Source organism: Larimichthys crocea, chromosome XVIII, assembly GCF_000972845.2.
Source record: "Larimichthys crocea isolate SSNF chromosome XVIII, L_crocea_2.0, whole genome shotgun sequence".
In the NCBI taxonomy this organism is placed as follows: domain Eukaryota; kingdom Metazoa; phylum Chordata; class Actinopteri; family Sciaenidae; genus Larimichthys; species Larimichthys crocea.
This window is the reverse complement of record NC_040028.1, coordinates 13,961,080-13,986,187: the sequence shown is the minus strand read 5'-3', so window position 1 is coordinate 13,986,187 and position 25,108 is coordinate 13,961,080. Positions and strand designations below refer to the sequence as shown.

At 40.6% G+C, this 25,108-nt stretch overlaps 1 protein-coding gene across 3 annotated transcripts; it reads left to right on the top strand.

Moving 5' to 3' along the window:
* The first annotated feature begins 984 nt into the window (after positions 1–984).
* On the top strand, positions 985–25,099 carry csrnp3 (cysteine-serine-rich nuclear protein 3). Of its 3 annotated transcripts, XM_019255278.2 has the most exons (6): positions 985–1,395; positions 2,289–2,330; positions 17,188–17,356; positions 19,653–19,912; positions 20,112–20,408; positions 20,614–25,099. In XM_019255278.2, the coding sequence occupies exons 1-6, from the start codon at positions 1,393–1,395 to the stop codon at positions 21,763–21,765; spliced, it is 1,923 nt and encodes a 640-aa protein (XP_019110823.2). In that variant the 5' UTR covers positions 985–1,392; the 3' UTR covers positions 21,766–25,099. The 3 variants fall into 3 exon arrangements, with proteins under 3 accessions (XP_019110823.2, XP_010735764.3, XP_027146703.1); XM_010737462.3 differs by lacking the exons at positions 985–1,395; positions 2,289–2,330 and adding an exon at positions 13,808–14,256; XM_027290902.1 differs by lacking the exons at positions 985–1,395; positions 2,289–2,330 and adding an exon at positions 16,761–17,041.
* The last annotated feature ends 9 nt before the right edge of the window (positions 25,100–25,108 follow it).

The window sequence follows — 25,108 nt, the reverse complement described above, 5'->3', positions numbered from 1 at the left end:
CTACCTGTAGGTGTTTGTCTATGTGTGTCAGCCCTGTGGTGAACTGGGTAGACCCCACAACCCTGATGAGGATAAGCGGCTATAAAACATGGATGGATATATATGCTGCGTTCTCTTTGCTAAATAAAATTTTAAAAATTCCAAAAAGTAACTATAATTCTGTTTTTTTGTTTTTTTTCCAAATGCAACATTCATTTTCCCTTCATGTCCAGTACAAGCAAACTAAAATGAATCACATTGCACATGAAGGTAGAATATAACACCATCCGTGCACCAGCCACCCACACTTCTGGCTCTGTTTGGAGACCAACATGACAAGAGCTTTTTTTGAGGCCTGCAGAACTCATGTAGTTTGACACTATGGCCACAAGATGGCGGTATGCTTCACTGATTTATTTTCCCCCTCGACCCTGAAAAGTCATGTGTTGAGGACTTCATATTTATTCTCACTGAACAGACATTACAAAAATAAACAAAGCTTTCGTGTTGCATTCTTACTCTAACCTTGCAGAGACCCTTTACATTTGGCTGATTTAATACATAACCCAGCAGGGACTAATTAAATCTGATGTAGTAAGGCTATGGGTGTTTGCCAAGGCAGATGTTTCTTTTTACAAGCCTCTCAACTTCATCACTTTCATTACCACGTGTGGCTTGTTTGGGAACCATAACTATTAGAGAGGTTATAGTAATACATACAAGAAATACATATAAGTAGGATGTTATACAAATGTTGCAGCTGTGGTTTCTAAAATAACTTGTTTTTTTATATAACACATTAAAAGATAGGCCCATATAGAAGTCATATAGAACTGGATTTTCTGTTTTTAGACAAGAATAAAGCAGCAAATCAACTCTGTGACTCACTTTTACTTTTATGACCAAAAAAAATCTCCATAAACAAATCATTTCAAATTCATTAAACACCATAAATCCCTATAAATATGTTCCAAAGTCATAACCAAAGCCCACCTTCTTTGGCAGCAGTCGGCGCACATGATCACACACAGTGGGCAGGCAGGCAGGCAGCTCTGCGGCTGATTCCTGCTTTATAAAAACCACGATTGGACAGAGTAAGTCACGTTGGCCGTGGAGCTGTCAGTCTGATGCTGCACCATTGTTCCCTGAGCAGCCGGAAGGAGAGCTTGTTAAAGCACTCTTTATGCGCGACAAATAGTGCCGGTTATAGTCCTTGTACTGTTCGGGGAATCCGGTACCGGCTTTTCTTTTTTTTTTTTCTTCTTTTTTACAAATGATCTCACAGCAGGTGGAGGATTTCCGCAGAGGAAAACAGTGACATGGTCTAGGGAGAAAATAGAGAGAAGTCCATTGAGAGAGAGAGAGAGAGAGAGAGGGGCGTCATTCACTGGCTGGATGATAGTAGCGAAATGAATGGTGAGTATGAGCAATCTTAATATGATAAGCCTGTATTTTTAACACATTCATATTGATGAGAAGGAGAAACACATCCCTGTTGTCTTTATTTATCACCTCTGTTCTGTGTTGCACACCTTATCTGGACATTTCATATGTTTCCCATGCTGTTCTGTTGCCTCATATGTTGGGATCCATCCCTGAATGGTCCATTTGTCAAACTCTTTCTGGACATCATACCTCAGTAGTCACTCTGCTTGGGACATCTGCACGGTCAGTCCAAATTTGAGAATGGTGTTACTGATTGTAGACCACGTTTTCTTTGTTCCTCCTGCACTTTGTGCAACAAAAGGTTCCACCACCACACTCTGTACTGTATGTGTGCATGTTGGGTGTAGTTTTATTGAGGGCGCACATGTGTGTCATACAGGGCTACCATACTAGGAGCCGGCTGACTGGTATATGGCCAACTGGCTGAGAGGATCTCATACAGACCACAGGGAGAAGAGAGAGTCTGGTTCCCTGCAGATCAGGCAGAGGAGGCAGAGAGTCTGTTCCCCTCCTGCCTCACCCCGGGGGATACCCCCCTCCTCCTCCTCCCCCTCCTCCTCCTCCGCCTCCTCCTCCTCCACCTCCCAGCTCTAAAAGGCTCACAAAGAGGTTTAGATAAAGCTCTGTCAGTTATTATACATCAGTGTTAAAAACTGCAAAGTTTCCCTGACAAACCTGTGCCGTGCATTACAAATGAAAAAGCTCTGTGTTCTTCTTGTTATGGCAACTTGTGTTAACTCGAACAACAAACGGCACAAAACACAACCCAAAGTCACCTTTTGCATCTCTTGTAAGTCTAGAAATGATATTACACCGGCGGCAGAGTGCATTTAATTCATACGTGTCTTCTCTTTCCTTCACAGAACAGAGGCAGGTCGCTGCAGTGTAATATATTTTTGCTAAAGGTAAGACCACATCTCCCATCTTGCTCGTCTGAAATATCGTACTGCCAATCTTCACAACACATTAACATATTGAATTCATGCCTGCGAGATACGTGGTTCAAAGCTCGCACAACTGTTGCTACGCTGCCACAAAAGACCCTCTGATAACAAGATATGATGTGATGTTGATGCAGACAACGGTGTTTAGTCAATACAGACAGCTGCGCTATTCTCACTGGATTATACCAGAGAGATGCCTCTGATATCGAAACGATGAAAAGAGAAGAGAATCTTTCTAGGGTATTTTGTCTTATGTGCTTGATATTTATATTTTTCTGTAAATCAATCAGTTCTACAAATATGGGGAAATCACAGCCCTTGACATTTTTCCAAGGCAAGACTGATTGATTTGTTTTTTTTATTGCCTAAGAAGCCATATATTAATTTTATTTAATGTATCAGGCCTAAATATGGCAGCAGCAGCAGCAGCAGCAGCAGCATCATCATTATCCTCCCCTGCCTTCTTTACAGTTCCTCTGCCAGCCTCTTTTGTCAGGCAGCACCGACAGTCCACCGTTATGTGCTGAAGCATGAAGCACTCATGAAACATGCGACCATGCACACGCAATCACACAGCCATTTTCCATCTTTGTGATTGAGATCTGAAAGGTGAGGATGGGGAGGGTGTGTTTGTGTCTTTGGGGAATGGCAGATAGAGAGAGAGAGAGAGGGGGGTGCTCTTTTCTTGTGACTGTGTATTTTTTCCTCCTCAATCCATCTGTCTCCTCAATCTATCAGCACGCGGTCCTCAGAGGAGCAGAATTTAATTAGTACACGTGGCACTGAGTTAAAGGACACTGAAACATTAAGTAGATGTATTTACTTGTGAAAAGCAGTATCATTAAGTTGGCTTATTTGAATAAGTGATTCAGTCATGCTGCTATTACATACTGTAGCACAGATGGCTAAAGCTTGATAACAGTGTATGCGGACCATTAAAGATTCACAGGAAAGGTGTTATGGCTTAACAGCACTAAGGAGTGTCTCACTGCAGGAGGCTGGTGTGGGTGAATTGTCTGTACACAAAGGTTCACATGCACAGATAAATGACTTTCTAATGTGGAAACAAGAAGATTTCACGGCTCAGTGAGCTTGATCCGAAGATTTAAAGAGTCGGGTCAAAGGTCAACTTGCAAAGGAAGACTTGCTTTAATACTTTTTGCAATAATAATAATGTAATATATTCATGTAGCACTTTAATCAGACAGTCAAGGTGTTTCACTCCAAGGGAGGAAACTCATTTTCTGCCGCCATCAATGTGTAGCAGCCACCTACATTAAGCCAGAGGAGTTGCAATTGTCATTGTTCTCTAACAAGCCCAGTGGGTTGTTTCACACCTGGCTTGACATCTTATCACCCCGGATAAGACAAGGTTATTTCTCTCTTTGTATATCCCAAGTTATACACTAAAAAGTGTCCAACATACAGAAAATAACTCACTATAGACAGAATATTTCTGTCCTTTGTGAAAGCCAGCCCTCCTTCCCTCCACGACAGGCTACAACAATACACTGAATATGAAAAATAATAAACCATACTATAGGAATTAAAGTATAAAAAGTAAAAGAGCAAATATGCATATAGCTCATTCATAATTATTATATCTCTGCACCCAAATGGCATTATTAGTCACTCCTGCAGTGACCATGGAAAGATAGAAAGGTGTTCATATTCTACTAAAATAAGCAGATTTTCTTCTACTGTACAATTTGTTTAGTCTAGTTTTGAGTAAAACATGAACATCTTTCATGTTTTTTTTGGAATTATTTAATTTAGGTCAAACAACAAGCTAACAGGCAGATGAAGGTGTCTTTTTGATGCTCTTACAAAACTACCACAGGTTCTCTCAGTTGTCACTATACCCGTTTTTATTTGTCGTCTCTCTTCCCAAATGCTGAATTAAAATCCAAAGCATCAATGAAGTATACAGTCGGCTTGTTGTGTGAACTAATATCAACCTTTTAGATTACAGAGCAGCTTTGTGCGTCTCAGCGGGGTTCACGCTTCCAATTTAGAGGCTTTTGATGTGACTCTTTTTGTGTCTTTGGCTCCTTCCTGGCTGAGCTCTGGGCTTTCACGGTTCAGGATTGTGCTCTCTTGAGATGTTGCCATGACACCTATTTGGAATCTTTTGTCTGTTGCCATTTAATTAAGTGTTAGGGGGGGAAAAAAGACATATTTTTTTGGCCTTAATGAGTTTTATTTGTCAGCGCATGGTATGCCATGAAAGAAACGCATTAGACAGAGCACAGACATCAATATCTGAGGTGATGTTATTTCTTTTATTTGCAAAAACTCTACAATCAGTACAGATAAGGAACACGTAGTCACTGTTTCAAGAAGTAAAATTATGGAATAATCATTAAGATAACAATGCTAAGGTTATGTCAATTTATTTAAATTGCACCCTAGGCTTCTAATAATTTACAAGATAGACTTGATAGGACAAGATAGGAATGCTGCTTATACAGTATATTGGGTATTTAAACATAACTTACATAAAATGCTTGATGAGAAATCAGATTTTTAAAGATAGTTTCACTTCTTATGTTCTATTTTGTTGTGCTCTATGTAAATATAAGATGATCTGTATGTCACGACCCTGCTGCCATTTTGACATGGTCACTTTCATCAACAGTATAATGTATATCCAGAGATTTGAATTTTAAATCTGGATTGTAAGGCTTTCTTCTTTAAAGGTATTGAAAGCCAGTTAGCTTCATCCTGTGAGTGAAAGTGTCCAAACACAGTTTTCAGCCAAAGTTCGAAAGGTTTTGTTTTTTACAGAGATTTCTGTATTTCTAGTTTTCTTTCTGTTCTTCTCTGTTTTGAAGTGGGCCAGACTCAGTGGAAAATTAATATTCATTAATCCATTACATATATTTTTTTGTCTCAGATCAAAATTTTTTCTTTGCTGCATGTTATACCCCCTCTCTCCACAATTTTCTGTCTTCAGCTGTCGCTATTGCTAAAATAAATGTATAAAAAGACCCAAAATAGTCGTCATCATAATAAAAAATAATACATTTTGTACAATAGAGATTAGTGTGCAGGTGTTTTGATCTTCAGTCATTTCAGCACAGCTTAACCAATTGTCTTTAATCTCTCATAGGCTCCGTAATCGAGAAAAAGACATTTAATAAAAATTGCAATAGTTCTCCAAAAAGTAATTAAAGAGAAGAAAATAAATTCAGCAACAATGCGGCTATAAAAAAGATCTCAACATAATATTTCCACATCATCGTGACACAATGCTAAATTAGAAGTAAATGTTCCAAAATAAATATGTTAAGCTAATATATAAATGAGTCACGTTTTACAGAGTAAAAGCAGGAACACACATACCTACATGATCTATAGGTGTAAATAAACATAACACAATGTTGATTAATGTTCACAGAAACTATCACAGATTTCACAACTTTACAATCTTGATTAGTAAGACTTTAAGTCAGAATCATATAAACTTGATTAACACCCCTTAAAGTAGGCGTGTATCCTGGATAACAATTCACGAAGATTTCTCACAGCTAGTATTTTGTGTCACTTTATTTTTTATATCACTCTGATTCGCCATATACTTTAATCACATGCAGAGTTGGCCTACTTCCCCGAATTTTCTCAGATAACAGTGCGAATGTTTTGCATATAAAAAAAAAAAAGATTCAAGATCTCAACATGATACTGGCTATATATAAATGATAAGGCTTGTCTGCAGAATATGAACCCCACATCCCACAGCTTTCCCAGCCTGTGTGAGAGATGAAAGCAGCCCTGTCTCTATGAAATGCTTTGGCAGCTCTGTTTCTGCCAGCAAACTGGCTTTTGCGAACTTTCAGGTGGCATGGGAAAATATAGTCATAAATAAAATATAGAGCCATGAATAATTTAGGGGAGCATTGTGATTGACATGAGGGTGAGAGTACCTGATTATGCCTCCGCACTGTGTGACTTGAATTACAGCAAATGAAAACATTAGTCCGAATGTGGAGCTTGCTCGTTTGCACCTTTTGTATTTTGATCACTGCTTACAACAACAAAGACGAGTGAGATGCTGGATGAAATGTCTTTGCAAAGATTACATATCAGTTTCAGCATGTAGCTCTATTTAATTGAACACCACTAGTGCTCTTTGGTGTGAAACAATTAAAGAGAAACTATCGCGCCAGGAGTCAAATGAGTTCACGTGCTCTCAACAAGGATATTCTCATTTAAGTCGTTTATTCAAGCCACTAATGTTGGCAGTTATTTCCAACTCTTTGTGCTTTATTATGATGTTAAAATCAAAGATGTGCAGCTACATATGTGGTAACGGAGTAGCGGCCACCCTTTGCTCTCGACCCATGTGGTTAATAAGGAGCCGTGCTTCCCCTATTGTTCTAAGAGGAGGAAGAACAGATCAATGATTCCCAGCACTCGGCTGTACTGTAGCTGCAGGAGGGCTGCAGCAGGCATCACCAGGCTGCAGCTCCTCCGTGTGCTGAGTGCTGAGCAGTGGGCTGCACTCGCCACCCCCACCCCCCTTCTTTCATGTGTGTGTGTGTGGAGCAGATCTGTCTGCAGCCTAAGGCAAGTGCAAGTTAACAAATGTACAGAGCGCATGTGAAGTCTCGTTTGCATAAATCTGTAGATGTCACTACATTTCCTTAAATGGATTCCTTTGTGTTTAATTGTTGGAGGTTTTCTTTCTTCTCCCTTGTGCACGTGGACGTCTTTCAGAGATGACTGAGTATGAAGATGGCTGTTTTTGACAATTAATGTTATTTATCTGCATAATTTGTCCATCTGATCTTTATTGCAGAGCAAGCGTGTTGTTTCAGGTGTGTTTTTTTTTACTGCTCTGTACTGAACGTGAGTAATGACAGGCCAGTTGCAAATCTGGCATAGATAAACGGTTTTTAGTTACAACATACTGTTGCTTAATTGCAGCATTTGTACCGTGGATTTTTTTTTTTTAGGAAATAACTGAGAGCCTTCTACTGCAGCCCTTTTGTATTGTGCTATTTTTATCTGAGGTTTTTATGCACATGATTGTAAACATTCATTGATATTTGGTGTGTGGTCCCAAGGACAGGATGAAAATGTTTATTGTGTTATTCATAAACACGATGCCAGCACGGTAAGACAGATGCCCCCCCTCTCCTAAAAACATGTTCTCCTGTGGCCTTGTGTGTTTGTGTTCTCTCGGTGGCAGGGATCCTCCACTGACATCATCTGTAGCTGTATAATCATCCAGGCCACAGCCTTTCCTCAGGGGAGTCCAGCTGAGACCAAGCCTCTTTCCATATCTATCTATTTATCTCTCTCTCTCTCCCTCTCTCTCTCTCTTTCTCTCTCTCTCTCTATCTATCTATCTCTGCCTAGCTTTCTCTCTCTCTCTCTCGTTCAAGGTTGCCATGTATGGCTGAGTGTGACACCAGTGATGGATGAGTTTGAGCACAACCTCAGACTGGCTGCATGGCCCTGGATCTTTTGTGGTTTCAGGGTTTGTCTTTGCTCTGTGATCCCATCAGTTAGATCCACTGGATTGCACCCTCAGTTACTCAGACGGGGTCTACTGCAATTTTTTTTTTTTTTTTAAAGTTTCTCACATTGAAAAAAAGAAAGAATTAATATAAAAAAAGATCTGCCAAGCCATCTGGGCTGTATAAATGTGTGCCTCATCACTGTGGAAACACTAGTAGTCTGTGATGCGACCAGCCATATTGACTGGCATAGGCATTTGGCAGATGCAGATAAAGAACAAGGAAGGAAATCTGCAATCCATATCAATCTATATCAACCCAACCCCACCACTGTTCCCCCCACACACATACACATTTGGCAGTTGCTCAAAGAATGATAGAAAAATGATATTTATATGCAAATAATTAGTGTACACATATGTAAGGGACTAATTAGTGATTTATGTACATTCACCTGCAACATTTCGTACAAATGCAGATGGGAGGTTCATGTAACGAAAGGAAGGTGAGCTCAGGGCGCCTGACTTTGACACCAATCATTCTGGATGTCAGTGTTGCTATTAGAGACATTTAAAGCTGCAGTAAGCAATTTTCGAACAGCCAGGGGCAGATAGACTCAACTCAAAGCTCAGCTAATTGTTTTGGTGTAGCTAATGTGTTAACAGGTACATTATCTGATGTAACTGCGTAACAATGTGTGGGGCTGCGGCGTGTTTCTGAAGCGTCCTACACACAACTTTTTGCTCTGCTTCACACATAGAGAGAGAGAGATCTTTGACCAAAGCTGCAACCAGTCACATCAAGCAGCACAGACTAGACAGGAAGGAAGTCAGACACAGGAATAGCATAGACCATTTGGCAAAATAAAACACCCTCTGCAGGCTAACAATCACAACATACAGAAAGGAAACAATTTAGTAGCACATAAAAAAATGCAAGAGGCCTTATGGAGAAACATCGTAATGGAGCCAGTAAAATATAGGTGTAAAGCCTATGTTCACAGGTCTCCAACAACTCCTAGGCTAAATTGTAAATGCTTGACTTTCTCCATGATTAAATTTCCATGGGAAAGAGTCTTAATCTCAATGCATGCATGATCCGAGCATGTTTGCTGATCTGACTGCACCCAGGCTTAAGGTAGTCTCGCACCCAGGCGTGCTGCAACCATCCTGATAACTGCTTGCCTGAATGAGCGTCCTCCCAAAAAGCCAAGCTTCTCACCAAAAGAGTCTGTTGCCACTAAGCGGTTACTTTTGGCACCAGACTAAAAATCTGTGCACTTAGGCGGAAACTGCTTCGTAGCCCTGCAGCCATGATCAAAACTGCTTCCTCTCTGCTGCCTGGTATTATTTCAAATGACCGGAGGCAACACCGCACGTTGGTGTGAAAGCTCCGTCATGGGAGTGAGAACATGAGAACCAGTGAACTAAAACAAGCAGCTCGAAGCTGCAGAGTATTCACGATATAACTTAATTCAGGTGTGACCATCAGATCTTTTCCTAACCTTAATCAAGCAGTTCTAGTTCAGACTCATTCAACCAAATCTATCTTGCCCAAAAATACTGTAGTTTCTCTCTGACCTCACCACAATGGTGCTTTATGTTCCTGGAACCACAGATAGGGTACCGTTAATCAACATGGATCTTCCTTCTTTGTTCTAAGCCTCTCCTTTGTCTTGTGCGACCTGGTAAAACATATTTATCACGAAGAATAGCTGCTTCATAAACTTCTCTGACCCGACAGATTTCTGCCTGTGCGATGTCCCTCCATTTATTGGTGTTTATGTAGAACACTTTGTGGCTTATCTTTGACATTGTCCTTCTGTCAGTGCCTGCTAGCCAATATATAGATGATACTGGAGTGTCTGCTGTAGTCAGACATTTAACCACATGGCCAATTTGTCTGAGCTTGTGTTTAATGTAGTAATCTAATACATTTCTGTTTCCTTGCATGCTAATAATTGTGAATCTATTTCCCATGGATGTCTATGATTATCAGGAGGCATCTGGCTGGTAGGAATTGTGCTGTGCTCTGGCTTGTCTGTACTGTAAATGGTTTAGGCCTCTGGCAAAGATCTATGGCACATGTGGCACAGTCCAGAAGAATTACTGTTGGCCAGTCCAAGTATCTTTTATGTCTTTGGAAAATGCACAATTGGTGCACTGCAGATCTTTGTTCTGAATGATGGCATATTGCTTTATGATTCGTGTGCTGCATCTTCATAGTAGAGCTGCAATATGCAGCCGACGGAGACTTGATAGAGACCTCTCACCTTGGACTTGAATCTGCCATCTGCTCTATACAGTATTTGAACATACTGTGAGATAGCTGAGTTGGATGCCGAGATGGGTAATGTAATGGGTGTGATGAAAGTGACAAGTAAGGTGGGTGCAGTGATTCATCTGTGGTTGAGTCAGGTTTTGGTTCATGGTCACTGCTGTTAAGCACATCGACATGAAGACGCACATTTCAGGTCGATGTTATGATTGCTTTTACACTTCTTTTTTTTTAACTCAACACATGCACACTCTCCGAAGGTCTTGTATCACTAATGTTGTGCAAAGACCCTAGAGATAGCTACTGCAGGAAAGGTTTTGATGAGTTTAGACAAAAAGGCAAGCACTCTTAAATTTTTCTTCTCCCTTTTTCATTTTGGTCATGCTCTGAGAAGCAAGAAACAAACAAGCAGGGTAAATTAATCTCGATTTTGTATTCAGAAAGGTTTGCTGTATTTGCGGTGAGAAATAACAAACACTCCTCTGTGTGCTTTGTTGTTCTGACAATACAACTCTGTTTGGAGATATTATTAAAAACATATTTTAGAAATTACCTTTCATCTGTTACAGTGGGAGTCGGGCAGGTCTTTTGCATATGACCTCAATTACAGTATGGGTACACAAATGATTAATTCCAAACCTCGTCTTTGTTTATTTTTTGCCAGCTGTCTTCATTTTCGTCCATTGAAATGGAAAGCCTCTTGAAAGTCAGAGCAAATATAGGTCACCATCACTGGTGCAATGGTGTAACAAATGCCATTTCTCCAGCTTATGTTTTGCATTTTTATGTAATAGGACAGCATATATGTGCAGTGCTTATGGGTGAATCATTAAATGAATGCAGATAGGGTCATCTAATAACACATTTTATCAAAGGTTGTGGAAGAAAGGATCAGAAGAACAACCAGGTTGATAAAATGAATGTACAGTATTGTATGTGCATTATTACAGCACTCCTCATAGCTGTTTGACAAGTGCAATCTTAACCTTTAATTTAACTCAGATGATCAAAGTCATTTTTATATAAATCCCATAACAGAATTTTGACATTTAAAGGGAAAATCAAAGTATAAGTGCAGGTTGCTTTTGCTCATATTTTTACTTAACAGATAAACGGGTAGAAAATTTAACTGAATGCAGATACAAGACAAAGATAAAATACACTTTAATCAGACATCCACTGAGACGGTTTTTAATTTGAGATATTTGTAAGCAGAAAATCCTTGAAGCGGAATTAGTCCATGATTATTATAAAGCTTATATTTAACAACATTTTCTATTCTCTTGTTTTGTCCCAATTATTTAACCGGTTGGAAGTATTTAATATCGTTTAATATGATAACTGTGTTTTTGTCTAAACACTTTAATTTCGTAGCTAAGAACGAATAAATTTTGATAAAATAGATGTTTAATTTATGTAAAGGTCCAGTGTGTAGGTTTTAGATTTATTGGCAGATTAAGGCAGAAATTGAATATAATATTCATTAGTGTATGAATGAACATCATATGTCTACAGAGGGAGCGTGTCCTCTTCCAGAACCAACAAACTAAATACTGGTTCCAGAAAGGCCTTTTGTGTTTTCTTTGTGAGTTCAGTTGGTTGCAATCTGCATATCCACCACTAGATGTCACTACATCCTACACACTAGAGCTTTGAATCTGCATGAACGATGGAAATAACAATAGTGAAGAGCTGAAAGGACAAATTGGTTTATGCCCACTCATTTCTAATATACAAATCTGAATACAGACGTAAGTCTTTGTCGTCAGTTTGATTACAGGGTCTTTTAGTGCGGAGAGACAGTGAGACACAAATAAGATTAGATTAGAACTATGCTGATTAGGACATCAGCATTCTCATTAGTGCGGTCAGTCAGATGAGAGTAGTATTTATCTAAAGTGGGTGGACGCAATAAGAAGTCCAGTTCAATGATACTGTATGTACTGTGTCAGAGATACATACATACAAAGGATGGACATAGAAGTATTGTATGTTTCTTCCTAAATTACTGAGTTGTATTAGACCGATCAGGTGTTCTTGTTATTGTGTCTACCCCCCCTGTAATATATATGTGTATCTTGTTGCTGCTGCAGTTGTGTTAATATGCCTGCTTGTTCTCTGATCCTTCTGATTCAGCCATAATAGCTGACTGTAAAGTGCTTCTGTCAGAGGACGGTCAGTTCACTCCCACTGGCTTCCTGTGTGCAAACCACATATTGTAAAGGAGCCATTTCAGGGCCAGCATCCCTCTAAGAATGGAAATAAACCCTTAAATACTATTCCCACTACTATTACTACCACCACCACTACTACTACTACTACTACTACTACTACTACTACTACTACTACAGTAACCTCATACTGTTGCTAAAGCCGTGATTCTGAGTTATGATGATCTTCAAAGCTACAGAGTAAAGTAGATTAAATGAAACTGCTGTTTGCTGATGCGTATGGCGAGGTGACGCTATATAGTGCACAAGAGAGAGAGACGGTATGTGCAGTGTTACAACAGGGATGGAGGAGCAGTGCAGTGCTGTCAAGGCGAGGTTCAGTGAGGACACTGGTGAGGATGCAGAATATTGCAGGGTCGAATGACAATTGTTTTCTTGCAGTTGCACCAAAGAAACAGTACAAATCCTCTGACGTAAGATTTAACAGACATTGTGAAGCTAATAAACAATGGATTTAAAACCCTGTCCACTTTAGAGCCATAAAAAACATGAGGCTGTGAGTGAATGATGAGTCGCAATGTTGCTAACTAGTCTATTCTTACCTTCTGCTGTGTTTGTGATCAGGAATAGTCATTTGTTTGTAAAGACTTTAGTGCTGCGCTGGCTATAGAAAAGCCTCTAGGCTTAAAGCTATCCTGTGCGAGGAAGTGCAGGACCTTTTTATGTTGACATACAGACCAATTCAGTGTCAGAATGATATAATGGCTCTCTGACTGCACAAGCTGGGGCCCCACTTACTCTTCTGCACAACTTCCTGGCATAGGAAGTGTTGGGAGCACATTCACTACAGTGCTGACAAATCTTGTTTCCTGTGGATGAGGTAGTATATGTTGATAGTTTCTTGTCAAAGCTTTTCCACATATATGATTTTTTTTTTATATATACTTCACGGCTGGATGATTTGCCCACATTTTTTTTTTATATAAACAATGTGCAGTGTGTCTTTATAAGTCATTTGAGCTTTTATTTAGTTATTTTTGTGCTCTCTTGATGGTCCTTTGATGTTGTTCTTGGCATTAGACGTTTCCCTTTTTTGCTTCCCCTCTCCTTTCCACCTCCCTACTCTTTCTCACTCCACCTCTTGCTCATTTTCCCACCTCCCCTTTACTATCCCCTCCTCTCTGCATCTCTGTTATACCCCCCCCCCCCACCCCCCTCTTTTCAACTGCCCTGCATCTCATCACATGTGCCCCCCCCTCCACCCCATCCATTTCTCCAACATTCTGTCTTTCTCCCTCTTTCTGACTCCCCCCCCCACCTCCCAACCACCCCTATACCTTTGCCTCCTCCTCTCTGCTACTCATCCCCCTCCCCTTCCCCAGTCATGTTGAAAAATACTGCAGACAGCAGAGCAGAGGCACGCCTGACTCGCTCTCCTTCTCTCTCTATCTCTCTCTCTCTCTCTCTCTCCCTCTCTCTCTCTCTCTCAGACATCCCACCCATGTGATCTCACAGGCTGCCTCTGCTCTGCTCCACTCCTGCTCCAGTCAGGCTCCTGCCTTTCAGCCGGCTGCAGCTAATGAGCCTTTGTGTGGCCAAAGAGAGAGAGAGAGAGAGAGAGAAAGAGAAAAAAAAGAGAAAGAGAGAGACAGGAACACAGTGACAGACAGGGAGTTCAAGTGAGAAAGACTGTCGTCTTGCAACAATAAAGCATATGGTACCGACAGTGCAGTCAGAGCTGGAAAATTACAAGTCTCTCTCTCTCTCTGTCTCTCTCTCTCTAACCCTCCTGCACCCTTTTTTCTCATGCCCGTGGAGCTCAAGGGTCGCTGCAAGTCAGTGGACTGAAACAAAATGGGAACCTCTTCATTCATCATGTTTCACCTTTTTTTTTGAATAGCCACATTTATGATTGTGTGGCTGTGCTGCTGTGAGAAGAGGTGAAAGGAGTCACAGTCTTGCCAGCGGATACAGGTCAGTTTGGTCCTGTGAGGGCCGGCACACACAGAGAAGTATAGTCTGGTCATTGTAGTACTGATGTGTCATGACTTGCTCCAGATGCCATAAGCTTGTCGGCATCACTTGGGATGAGTGTTTTGAGCCTCGCGTTGTCACATCGATTCATTGTGATTGTGAAAATAAATACAATTGTGTTCAGAATGCAAGTGTGCTACAGTGCCGTGAGCGCTGCTGATTAGGGACAAGAGTTGGTTTCCACAGTTGATGTGTGTGCACAGAGAGGCAAACACAGGGAGGGGCTTTCCAAGCTGGCTTTTGCTGCATTATTTTCTCTGGGATTTTCTCCCTTGTACCATAGTGTATGCTGCCCAGTGATGATTAGTGGAAAGGCAACAGTGAAGACAAAGAAAGAGCTGTTGGAGAGAAGCAGCAACCTCTGGTTTTTATTTGTCTATGATGGAAGAGGTTCACCCTAGATTACCCACAGCTCTGTGGCTTATGATGTCATATCCATTCAGTGTCAAAGATTTTAACTTTTCATGCAAATGACCCAGTAATGCTGAGAAAAGAACTAAACGTACAAACATCAATTGCTTCAGTGTTTCCTCTAATATTGGTGCTTTAGTTTGAAGAAACCCTCTTATACAGTATGTAACACTGTCGTATGAGAAAGCACTACTTGAGAGAGTACATTAGAATCTCCATGGAAACCATTTTTGGCATCAAAGCCTAGTGCAGCATCAGCTGAGGGCTACAAATAGGTTTCCAACAATGGTATCTAATTAGGACCCTTGCTAGGAAATGGACTAAAATTGCACAGGTCATTTCTGGTGGAAATTTCCACTCCTGTTTGCCAACATATTAGATGTGGAAATAAATAATAAAAACTGTTGTGGATGTGGAATTAGCAGCTTCTGTTGATCAGCGCTTTAGACCTCACAAGGCTATTTTTAATATATTTCAGTACTAGTTCATTAGCTGATATAATTATGTCGTGTCATAAGAGAAAGTGATGGATTCTCGTCAGTTATTGGCTTTACATAATCTAAAATAATTCTTCCCCAGGATACGGCCTCTTACAGTTTCCATATTAACATCAGTTCTGTGTGAAACTTAATCTTTTCAGTGAGGTTACCCTGACAGATCTCTCTCTCCTCCACTCTTTTTTTCCCCAGATGGAGGATGCCTCACATTCCTTAGTTGTAGGTAGAGTTGTTGACTCTGGAGGTTCTCCAAATGCTGGTGGTGCCATGTCACCACACTGAACAAGCACAGCCTCCTGGGAACAATGACCCTCTTGCTGGCAGCGCTAGTCCTCTCTGGGTTGCACCTCTTTTTCTCAGGCGGCATGTCTCTCAGGCAGCATTTGCATCTGTAATGACTCGATAGCAGAACCCAGATGAAACACTGTGGCTGTCTGTGAATGGAACTCCCCCACAAGCTGCTCTGGCAGATAGACAGAGCGGCACTGGGTGAAGATGCATGCTGTCTTTACTGATTCCAGCTTCCAAGAAAGAAAGCAGCGAGGGGAAAGCTGCCAGTCATGGCGAGCTACAGCGGCACTGTTGTGTTATTAGGTTTATTTTGAAATGTGACATGAAATGTTCCAGCTGCTGCTGTTAAACGAGGAACACGCGGCTCTTCGGCTAAATACATAAAAGGAGTACATTTTCAACAATGTCTGATAGGATGAATAATGATTAAATAAGTCCTGCAATATTACAATCCATTACACTTTGAGGAATAACGGCAGAGTAATTTAAGGGTTATTCAAAGGAAAAAGCTGTGATCAAAATCATATATTATTTGACACGTACAATGCAGTAGTTATTAGAGTCAGTTCCAGTATAATGCTGATTAGTTTTAGTGTAGCTGACTGATGAGCTTGTTCTTGTTTATTTGTCTAATTGCATCATTAGTCAGAGGGAGTTAATGGCTCCTCTCAATTGACATTGAAGTGGTCCATATTAACACTTCTGTTACAGAAGCTTCTGTATGAAGAGCTGTAACCACAAACATTTAGCTGCACCTACACAGTTATCACTGAAAGGTCTCAAGCAGCAGCAGTATAATCTATTGGTCAATTTCTGCTGTTATATTTATATTAAATATATTTTAGGATGCATTATTATTGACCTTGCCTCTGGAGCAGATTATAATGCACATTATAGCTCGTCACAGTATGGATTCTGTAGCTGTATCCACCTGAGGCTTTGCCTTTTCATATTTTTTTTTCTTACTCATTACAGATGTACAGGATGTCACTCATTATGCTCCAGCAACAGCTTCACCTATTCCTCTTCCCGCTCTGCACGACGTGTATTATACGTACAAATCACTTCTGTCTGGTGAAGATTGCCGCCACGCTTCACTGGCTACGTGAAAATGCACGTCAGCGTGGGCGTGCAAACCATAAACATCAATTTCACACCAAACATCTGAATTTGTTGCATTATTTGTTTTTTAGAAGGAAAAAAAAAAGGTGCAGATGTTTTTTGTTTGTTTGTTTGTTCCTAGAAGGTTCAGTGTAATAAATTTAGGATATTCTTAGCAGCAGCAGTCACATGATGCTTATATGCAATATTGTACATAATTTTACCCTGACCAGTAGAAGTACAAGACAAGCTGCTCCAGTGTCTTTCTTTCTCCAGCCTCTCAATCAAAGACAGTGCAATAAACTTCCTGTAAGGCAGACGTAGTATGTAATTAGCAGCTTTCTCCTTCCATTTCAGCTCCTTTGTGCCAAGATGATCAATCGCCAAGGGAACGCCTTGGAGCTGGGATAGCGGCAGGAGAGATTGTATGTGCTGTGTGAAGGGAAAGAGGAGGAAGGGGGGGAAGGGGTGCAGACTGGGTCTCATTGCTAATTGAGTGTATGGAGGATTATGATGGCCCTAAACTGAATATTAAATAATGTGTTGCCCCTCTGCTGTCTTTCGGTTTCAGGTGCAGATGCGGCGGGCCATGAGTGGAATACTGAAGAGGAAATTTGAGGAGGTGGAAGCTTCCTCCTCCCCGTGCTCTTCCTTGCGGGAGTCTGATGATGAGGTCTCCTGCAGTGAGAGTGGGGATAGCAGTGACAGTGTCAATCCCTCCGCTTCAGGCCCTTTCACCCGTGAGTGCTTGTGCCTTTTTTTTTTTAAATCCATTGTGCTCGGTGTGGCTAATGTGTACATATTGACAGTAAGATTAATGTCATCATTTCATCTCCAGGAAAACAAAGCTGAAGGGATTTTTAATCAGGAGTAGGATTCAGAGACAGCCTGATTTTGTAGCTTACAGTTGTTGCAGGATGCAGGTCAAAGAAAACAGATCGGCATGACTGTTGGTAAGGGAGTGTATGAATTTAGAGTCAGAGGAGAGGAGAGGAGGCTGAGTGACGCTAAGAGCCTCGTGGTGTAATAAAGGGGAAGGATGCACAAGCAGCCTCTCTCATTAGGAACAGCATCAGAGTACAGGCCCGGCCAAATGAATGAGCTGATGCAGTCTAAAGCTGTGTGTGTGCAACGCTGAAACACTGGACGTAAAAATGTACCACTCTCTAAGAACATTAAATTATTGTAGTAGATATTATTAGTTCATCATTGTCAATATTGCTAGATATTAAACTGTAGACAAGATTATTTTCCAATTTAAGAATGAATCATTTCAAGTTTCAAGTTTCAGGTTTATTCATCATATACAGGTTAACACAGGGTCAACAATAAAATGAAATGCTCAGCATTAAGTGTGTAACAGATGGAAAAGCTAAGACGTAAAATACAATACTAAAATAGAATATGAGAGAAATCTAAATATGAAAAATACAAAATATACTGAAATAGAGTTTGGAATATTTGGTCTGTGTTTAGAGGTATGGTGACGTCTTTAAATGTCTTGCTTTGTCCAAACAAACGCCCAAAACCGGAAAATTATAATTAAATCATCAGATTTTATTTAATTTTCTGTCAATTAATTGTTACAACTGTGGCTCAGATTAAATATATAGATGTAAGTTTGCTAAATCGGAGTGACAGACTCTAAACAGTTTTACTTTTTAATATATAAATCCTTCAAAAGAGGTTTACCTCTACTGATAGACTGAGAACTGTCTCTGTATTACAGAATGCAGACTGAATCGAAGGTAAACCAACCAGAAAGGACATGTCTCCGCCGTGGGGTTCAAAAGGACACTGAAGTCATCGCTAATGCGAACAGAATACGAGTGAAACAGATAATATCGTTGTAGTTTATCAATCCTTCTGGGGGATTATGAAAGCATCCAGATACTTGGTGCCAGAGAGTCACGTTCAGTGTGCATGTGCACAATTTGGCTCATTTACTTTTAATTAAAGTCAACATAAACGCGTGTTTTATTGATGACTGAATGATTTTTTTTTTTAATCCGTGTGAATGACACACAGATGGGTGACAGGCCCCCCTCCCTGTGGTGAGACATAAGTAGGATGCTGCGTCCCTAGAGGCTGAGCTTGGCCTCTGTGTCAGATGCAGCTGATGGTAGCTCACAGCAACGAGGGAGCCGTGCGATATAGAGACTTCTCTCCTGTAAAGTGACGTTTGAATGTACAGTGATTGACTGTTTGGAGACATGAGACAAGTGATTTCCCTCAGGAGGAAAAACATCTGTAATGTTTGTTCGTTGTCTTGACAAAGGAGAACTTGCTGTTAATAGCTCGCTTAACTGTGAAAAATACCTGCAAGATGTTGCTTCTTTGTTTAATATAGACATACTCAAAGGATGATTACATAGACCTTAACATGTGTTAGCTGTTCTGACATGAAAACAAGCTGGTAGCTGTTTGTACATATCATAATGAAGCTCGGCTCTGCTCGGCACCATCAGTCTGACAGCTTTACATCTGTAATGAAATGCATTGTCCATCTCGTGCGGGGTGGAGAGCTGTTGGAACCAGATGGTTTCTATTTGTCCTGTCTGTCTGATATGGGGTGAATGCTGGGAACACTGCTTCTGTGAACCAGCACTCTTCATCTCTGGGCCAGGCAGGGGATTATTTATGCTCCACCGTTGCCCTCCTCTCTGCCCCTCCCTCTTGTAAGGCTCTCCTTAAAAAGACACACAGAGGACTCGCATGCTGAGAGGAAGCACAGAGATTTGATGAAATCCTTCCCTGTAAATCTGTGCTACGATATGTAGGAGCTCAGCAAGAAAGGATTCCTCATATTTCAGGCATTTACGTGCAATATTCTCAGCATGTCTGTGTCCTACATTTTGCCATAAAAGTGTCACTTATCTTAACAGGCTTTACATGGCTATAAAACTGTTCTACTCCAACATGAAATAAATGATAAACGCAGCGCTTTGCAGTGTTGAGCTTTAATTATTTTCCTGTTAGATAAATGAATTCGTTAATGTTAAAGAAAAGTGCAATGATTGCCATTTCCCTTTGCAGCTGACTCAATATTAAAGAGAGAGAAGCGCCTACGGACGAGGAGGGTGCATTTTGAGAATGTGACAGTGTACTACTTCAGCCGGCGGCAGGGCTTCACCAGCGTGCCCAGCCAGGGAGGCAGCACACTGGGCATGTCCAACAGACACAGCTGGATCAGGCAGTACTCCCTGGGTGAATTCGCCCTGGAGCAGGAGAGGCTCCACAGAGACATGCTCAGAGATCACCTGAAGGAGGAGAAACTTAACTCAATCAAACTCAAGGTAAATGTTGTGTTCTCTGTATCTGAACAAAACTGTAGTCATGAATCTTTTTGCACAAAAGGATTCGATAAGCATCATCAACAGTATCAAATATGTGGAGAATCTGAAAGGAATCTGCTTTGAAAGACTCTTTGTTTGGACTTTGGCTCTTTGTTTCCTCGCTTTTATAAAAAAAAATGTGATCCCTTCTTGTTTTCAGCTGACCAAGAATGGCACAGTGGAGTCTGAAGAGGCCAACACGCTCACGGCAGAGGACATCTCTGACGATGACATCGATCTGGACAACACAGAGGTAGACGAGTACTTCTTCCTGCAGCCCCTTACCACTAAAAAGCGCCGAGCATTGCTGCGCTCCTCCGGGGTAAAGAAGATCGACGTGGAAGAGAAACATGAACTGCGGGCTATCCGGATGTCCAGAGAGGACTGCGGCTGTGATTGCCGAGTCTTTTGTGACCCGGAGACTTGTGCCTGCAGCATCGCGGGGATCAAATGCCAGGTAAATCCCATGACGTGCATATCTTTCAGCTTTATTCTCACCCTCGTAAACAAGAAAAAAACGCTCTGTGCATTTCAAGAGAAGTTGCTGAGATCAGTGACTGACACAGCATATTAAAGAAAGCACATCATGTCGTTATCACATTACACAGGTCAGTCTGTTTCAAATCAAATGAATGGGACAGTAAATGTTGTGTTTTCCTCAGGTGGACCGTATGTCGTTTCCGTGTGGCTGCACAAAAGAGGGCTGCAGCAATTCAACTGGGAGAGTGGAGTTTAATCCCATCCGTGTTCGGACCCATTTCTTGCACACCATAATGAAGCTGGAGCTGGAGAAGAGTCGTGAGCAGCAGCAGGCGCCCCCCACTAACGGTTACCGTGGTGAAACTAACGACCTGGGAAGCGGAAACCCTCTGGTTCAGTCCCAGCACAGGTTGGAGTACTCTCTGTCGGACACCGTTCCACAGGCAGCCAGCATGCACCTGCAGGCGGTGGATGAGATGGAGGAGCCGCTAGACGATGAAGATGAGGAAGAAGATGAAGAAGACGAGGATGAGGAGGAGGAGGAGGAGGAAGAGGAAAACGAAGACGATGAGGAGGATGAGGAGGACAGCAGCAGTGTTTGCAGTGGACTGTCTGACTCAAGCACCCAGAGCTTAGCTAACACCGACTCGGAGGATGATGAGGAGGACGAGGAGGATGAAGAGAAGTCTGAGAACTTTCAGGATGACATGAAAACCCCATCTGTGTCTCACACTGAGGTGGTCCCCCTGTCCTCTGTTCTGTGTTACAATGATGGCTCCGTGGCGCATGATAACCACATGAACGGAAACACTTACTTAATGAACTCTTCTTCGGCTGAGTACTATCAGCTTGGGAGCTCCAGTGCCGTCTCTAACGGCCAAACCAGCCAACCCAGCAAACCCTACGGGGAAGCCTTAGCATTCCAAGATCCAGTCAGTACGACCAACGGCAACGTGGCCCAAGGACCATTCAGCATGTCTGCTGAGCAGTACACAGACTACACGAATCAGGTGGAGGAACAATACACAGCTAATCATCATTTTAATCTGACCAATGGGGCTCCCGCCGCCCCTTTGACCTGCTTCACACCTGATCAGGAGAAGAAAGCATCGTCCAAAGCGGCGTTCGTTGAGCAGCCTGACAACCAGAACCAGACACAGTTTCAGAACTACCTGAACAATAACACCCAGGGTTCCTACGGCAGCTCATGTCTGACAGCTGAACAGCCACAGGAAGAGTCCAGTCTTAATGGACATTCTGACCTGACCTTACTAGCAAACAATACTAAGAACCTCCCTTTACCAGACCATTGCCCTGAGGTCACAGCCATTTAGTGGGGGCCTCACCTTTTGAAGTGTTCTTTCATTATTACGTCTTAACTTGAGCCCGACCAAGTGGCATTTTAAGGGAACATAATCATGGCCTTTTTTTTTTGCATTATCTGACCTTAAATTTTAAAGCAATTCACAGCAACGTAATACACTTCCATCTGTAACTATAAAGCCATAGGTTCATGATGGAAATGTTTTTTTTTATAGGAATGATTCTCTCCTCTGGGTTTCTCCACCAACAGTGTGCGCTTCACTGCAAGATGGACCAGATCAGAAACACTTAAAAACATCAGTCATGTCACGCTGTGCAATGTATCTTGTAATTTCAGATGTAAAGTTCTAGTTTTAAGCAGATATTGTACTGTAGATGGAACTTTTCTATGTCTACTGTATGTGTCAAATGTGCAAAAAAAAGGTTTATCGTCAGTTTATTTATTGTTTCTGAATTACGTGTATACTTAATATATTGTAAATGTTTTGATAATACGCATGCTGTTTTTGGGGATCTCAGTAACATTTAGGGAAAAGAACGCCATTGTTTTATATATATAAAAAATAGTGTTGTATACATAATGTACATTTCTCTTCTTCTTTTTTGTCACTATTATATGCTTTTCTATGGTTTTGAAAAGCATGAAAAAAAGCCTGAATTCTTATTTGTATGTTTGGAATACAATAACAATAGCATCAAATGTCAGAAATCAATTCACAGCCTTTTGCACTCATGTGTGGGGGGTCCAGTGGCATGCGGTTGGTTTTAACTGATAAATACTTGAACGGTGGAAAACTAAGCCCCCTGAATTGCGTGATTTGCAGGTGTCACTACAAATGATTTATTCTTTGAAGCGTTTAATTAAAACAGGGATATTAATAAAGTAGCACTTTGACATATCTCCAAAACAAGAAGAACAGATCTTTATCATTAGATTAGCATAATAGATTTGAAAGCCATCCGTAACCAGTCTCCATCAAAGCTCCGGAGACCAAATATTGACCCAAAATAACACGTCAGTATGTAATATATTAACTGATTATTGGATTTCTGTTTTTTTCAGTGCTGTATAAGCTACATTCCACTGTCTAATGCCTGAGATGTTTATTTATGTTGATCCAAGAATGATGTCAGTTTGTTCTATTGAAGTGTTTAGTGCAATAGTTTGAGGTTAGAGAAAATCCTCAGTAAAAGTGGACTGAGATTACTTTTGATTGACTGTCACAGGGCTTATTGTTGTACCGAAAGCACCACTAGTTTAATAAAAAACAAAAATATGCCACTGTTTTAATAATTGTATACATAGGAAACAAATGTTCAAGGTTGACAATCAAAGCTTATTATTAAATATGAGCCAAATCTGTGATTAACCGCTACATGATGACTCCCAATGAGTCAGGTGAGCCATTCGAATTAAAAGGATGATTTTTTAAAAAATCAAAAATCTGTAAATAACCTTTTAACACATCTTTATAAAACCACTGACAAAAATTTAATTGGAGTCAACAACTGGGGGACTATAATAATTCATTGAATAGCGTTCTCGTTGTTAAAATTCTTTACCTTGAGCACTTTGCTCCTGCATGAGTACAAACATTTGTCGCTCTTTCAAGCTTAAAAAAATATCTCCCCAGGTTTTTAGAATCAAAAGGGTCCGTCTGTTCTGTGTGACTGTCGGGTAGCTGGGACCTCTCATGCCACCTTGACGGTACAAAGGGATTGTACAGACTGCTTTCAGGCAATCAGTGGCATCAACTTGGCCTATAGTACATATTATTTGTGCCAAAGCATACAGTGTGAGAAGGCTAGATACAACAACACTGCATCCAGTTAAGAATTTTTTTTGTTTGGTTTTATTTTCCAGTATTTATTATGAATGATATATTGAAATGTGTATTTATTGTGGTTTACTAAAAGTCTGTATTGAGTAAATTGCTTCACTATCTTAAAATTGACCTTCGTTTCATGCTGGTTGTGAGTTGTAACGCTTCATGTGCCTGAGTTATTTCATTCTATTTCTTATTCTGTGAAATGCATACGTTTTGCACAAAACTGTACTTTTATTTTTTTCAATGTGTTCTGTTTTCCAACTGTAGATAGAGCCAACTTCATTTTCAGTTGTTTTCATTTTTAACCTGGTTTTGAAATCAATTTAATTAAAATTGCTAAAAATATAGGTCATCGTTGTCCGGTTTAGTAATTTCTTGGTGCAAAGCGCCCTCTGCAGATCACAGGGAGAAATGAGACAAAGTGGCTCTCTTGTACTATCCAACTCGATTTATTGACCCAAAAATAAGACATCTCAATACCAAGGCCATCTGACAACAATAAACATTTTCCGTCTTAGACAAACACACACTTTCGATCCGTTATCTCATTCAGTCTCAAACTCAGTGATTTACAATATATTCTACAGCCGTCTGAACACCAGTGCCTGCACCAGAAATGCATTAGCGGACTCCTTTTAGATGTTTAGACGTAGAGGGACAGTTTTAGGCATTTGATCAACAAATATTCGGTGCATTTGTTTTTGATAAACACCGATTAAAAAGAAGAGAATGATCCATCTTAAAAAATAAAAAAAACATGAACTGAAACATTATACGTCAAATAAAAGAGGACTTGAAATGAACACTTTGTTTAAGGAACAGCTCACCAATCAATCATTATTCAGGTCTCTGCACTCACTCAGCAGTTTATTAGGTACACCTCATGAAAACTAATGCAGTCTATTACGACAGTCCTGCGGTAAATCCTCCCTTTATTCATCTGTTTTCAAAAAGTATGTGCTGCTGTTTTATCGTATTACCTTGTAGTGAGAAGGGTTCCTATTATTTACTCCCATTGATATAAATATATTTGACATACTGTAGTACTTCAAACACCTCTCAGTATGATGTAGCACATTTCAACAGCAACACAAACTACAGCCTCTAAATTAACCGTGACATGAAATAACTACCGCTTTAAACCTTTTACTTCTGTAAACTGAACATAATAAAGAAGGATTTATTGCAGGTCTGTTGACTGCTTTAGCAACTGAGTTTTAGCCCAGTGTACACGATAAACTGACAAATGAGTACATAGAAATAAAATAATTTAGAGTTTGAAAGCTAAAAAAAATAAAAATAATACTAAAAATGAAATGAAATTATTGTATCTGTAGACCCCTTTGGTCAAAACACTGTAGAAGCCATTATTCTGCATTAACAGAAAACTGCGAAAACCCCCGCAACACCATCACCTATCCCTCCACCACTCTACCCAGCCAGTATAAAATTACGTCTAAGGCACTGGACGGTAGCAAATAAGATTTTGCATTATTAAAAAAAAAAAAAAAAAAAAGGGGAGGGG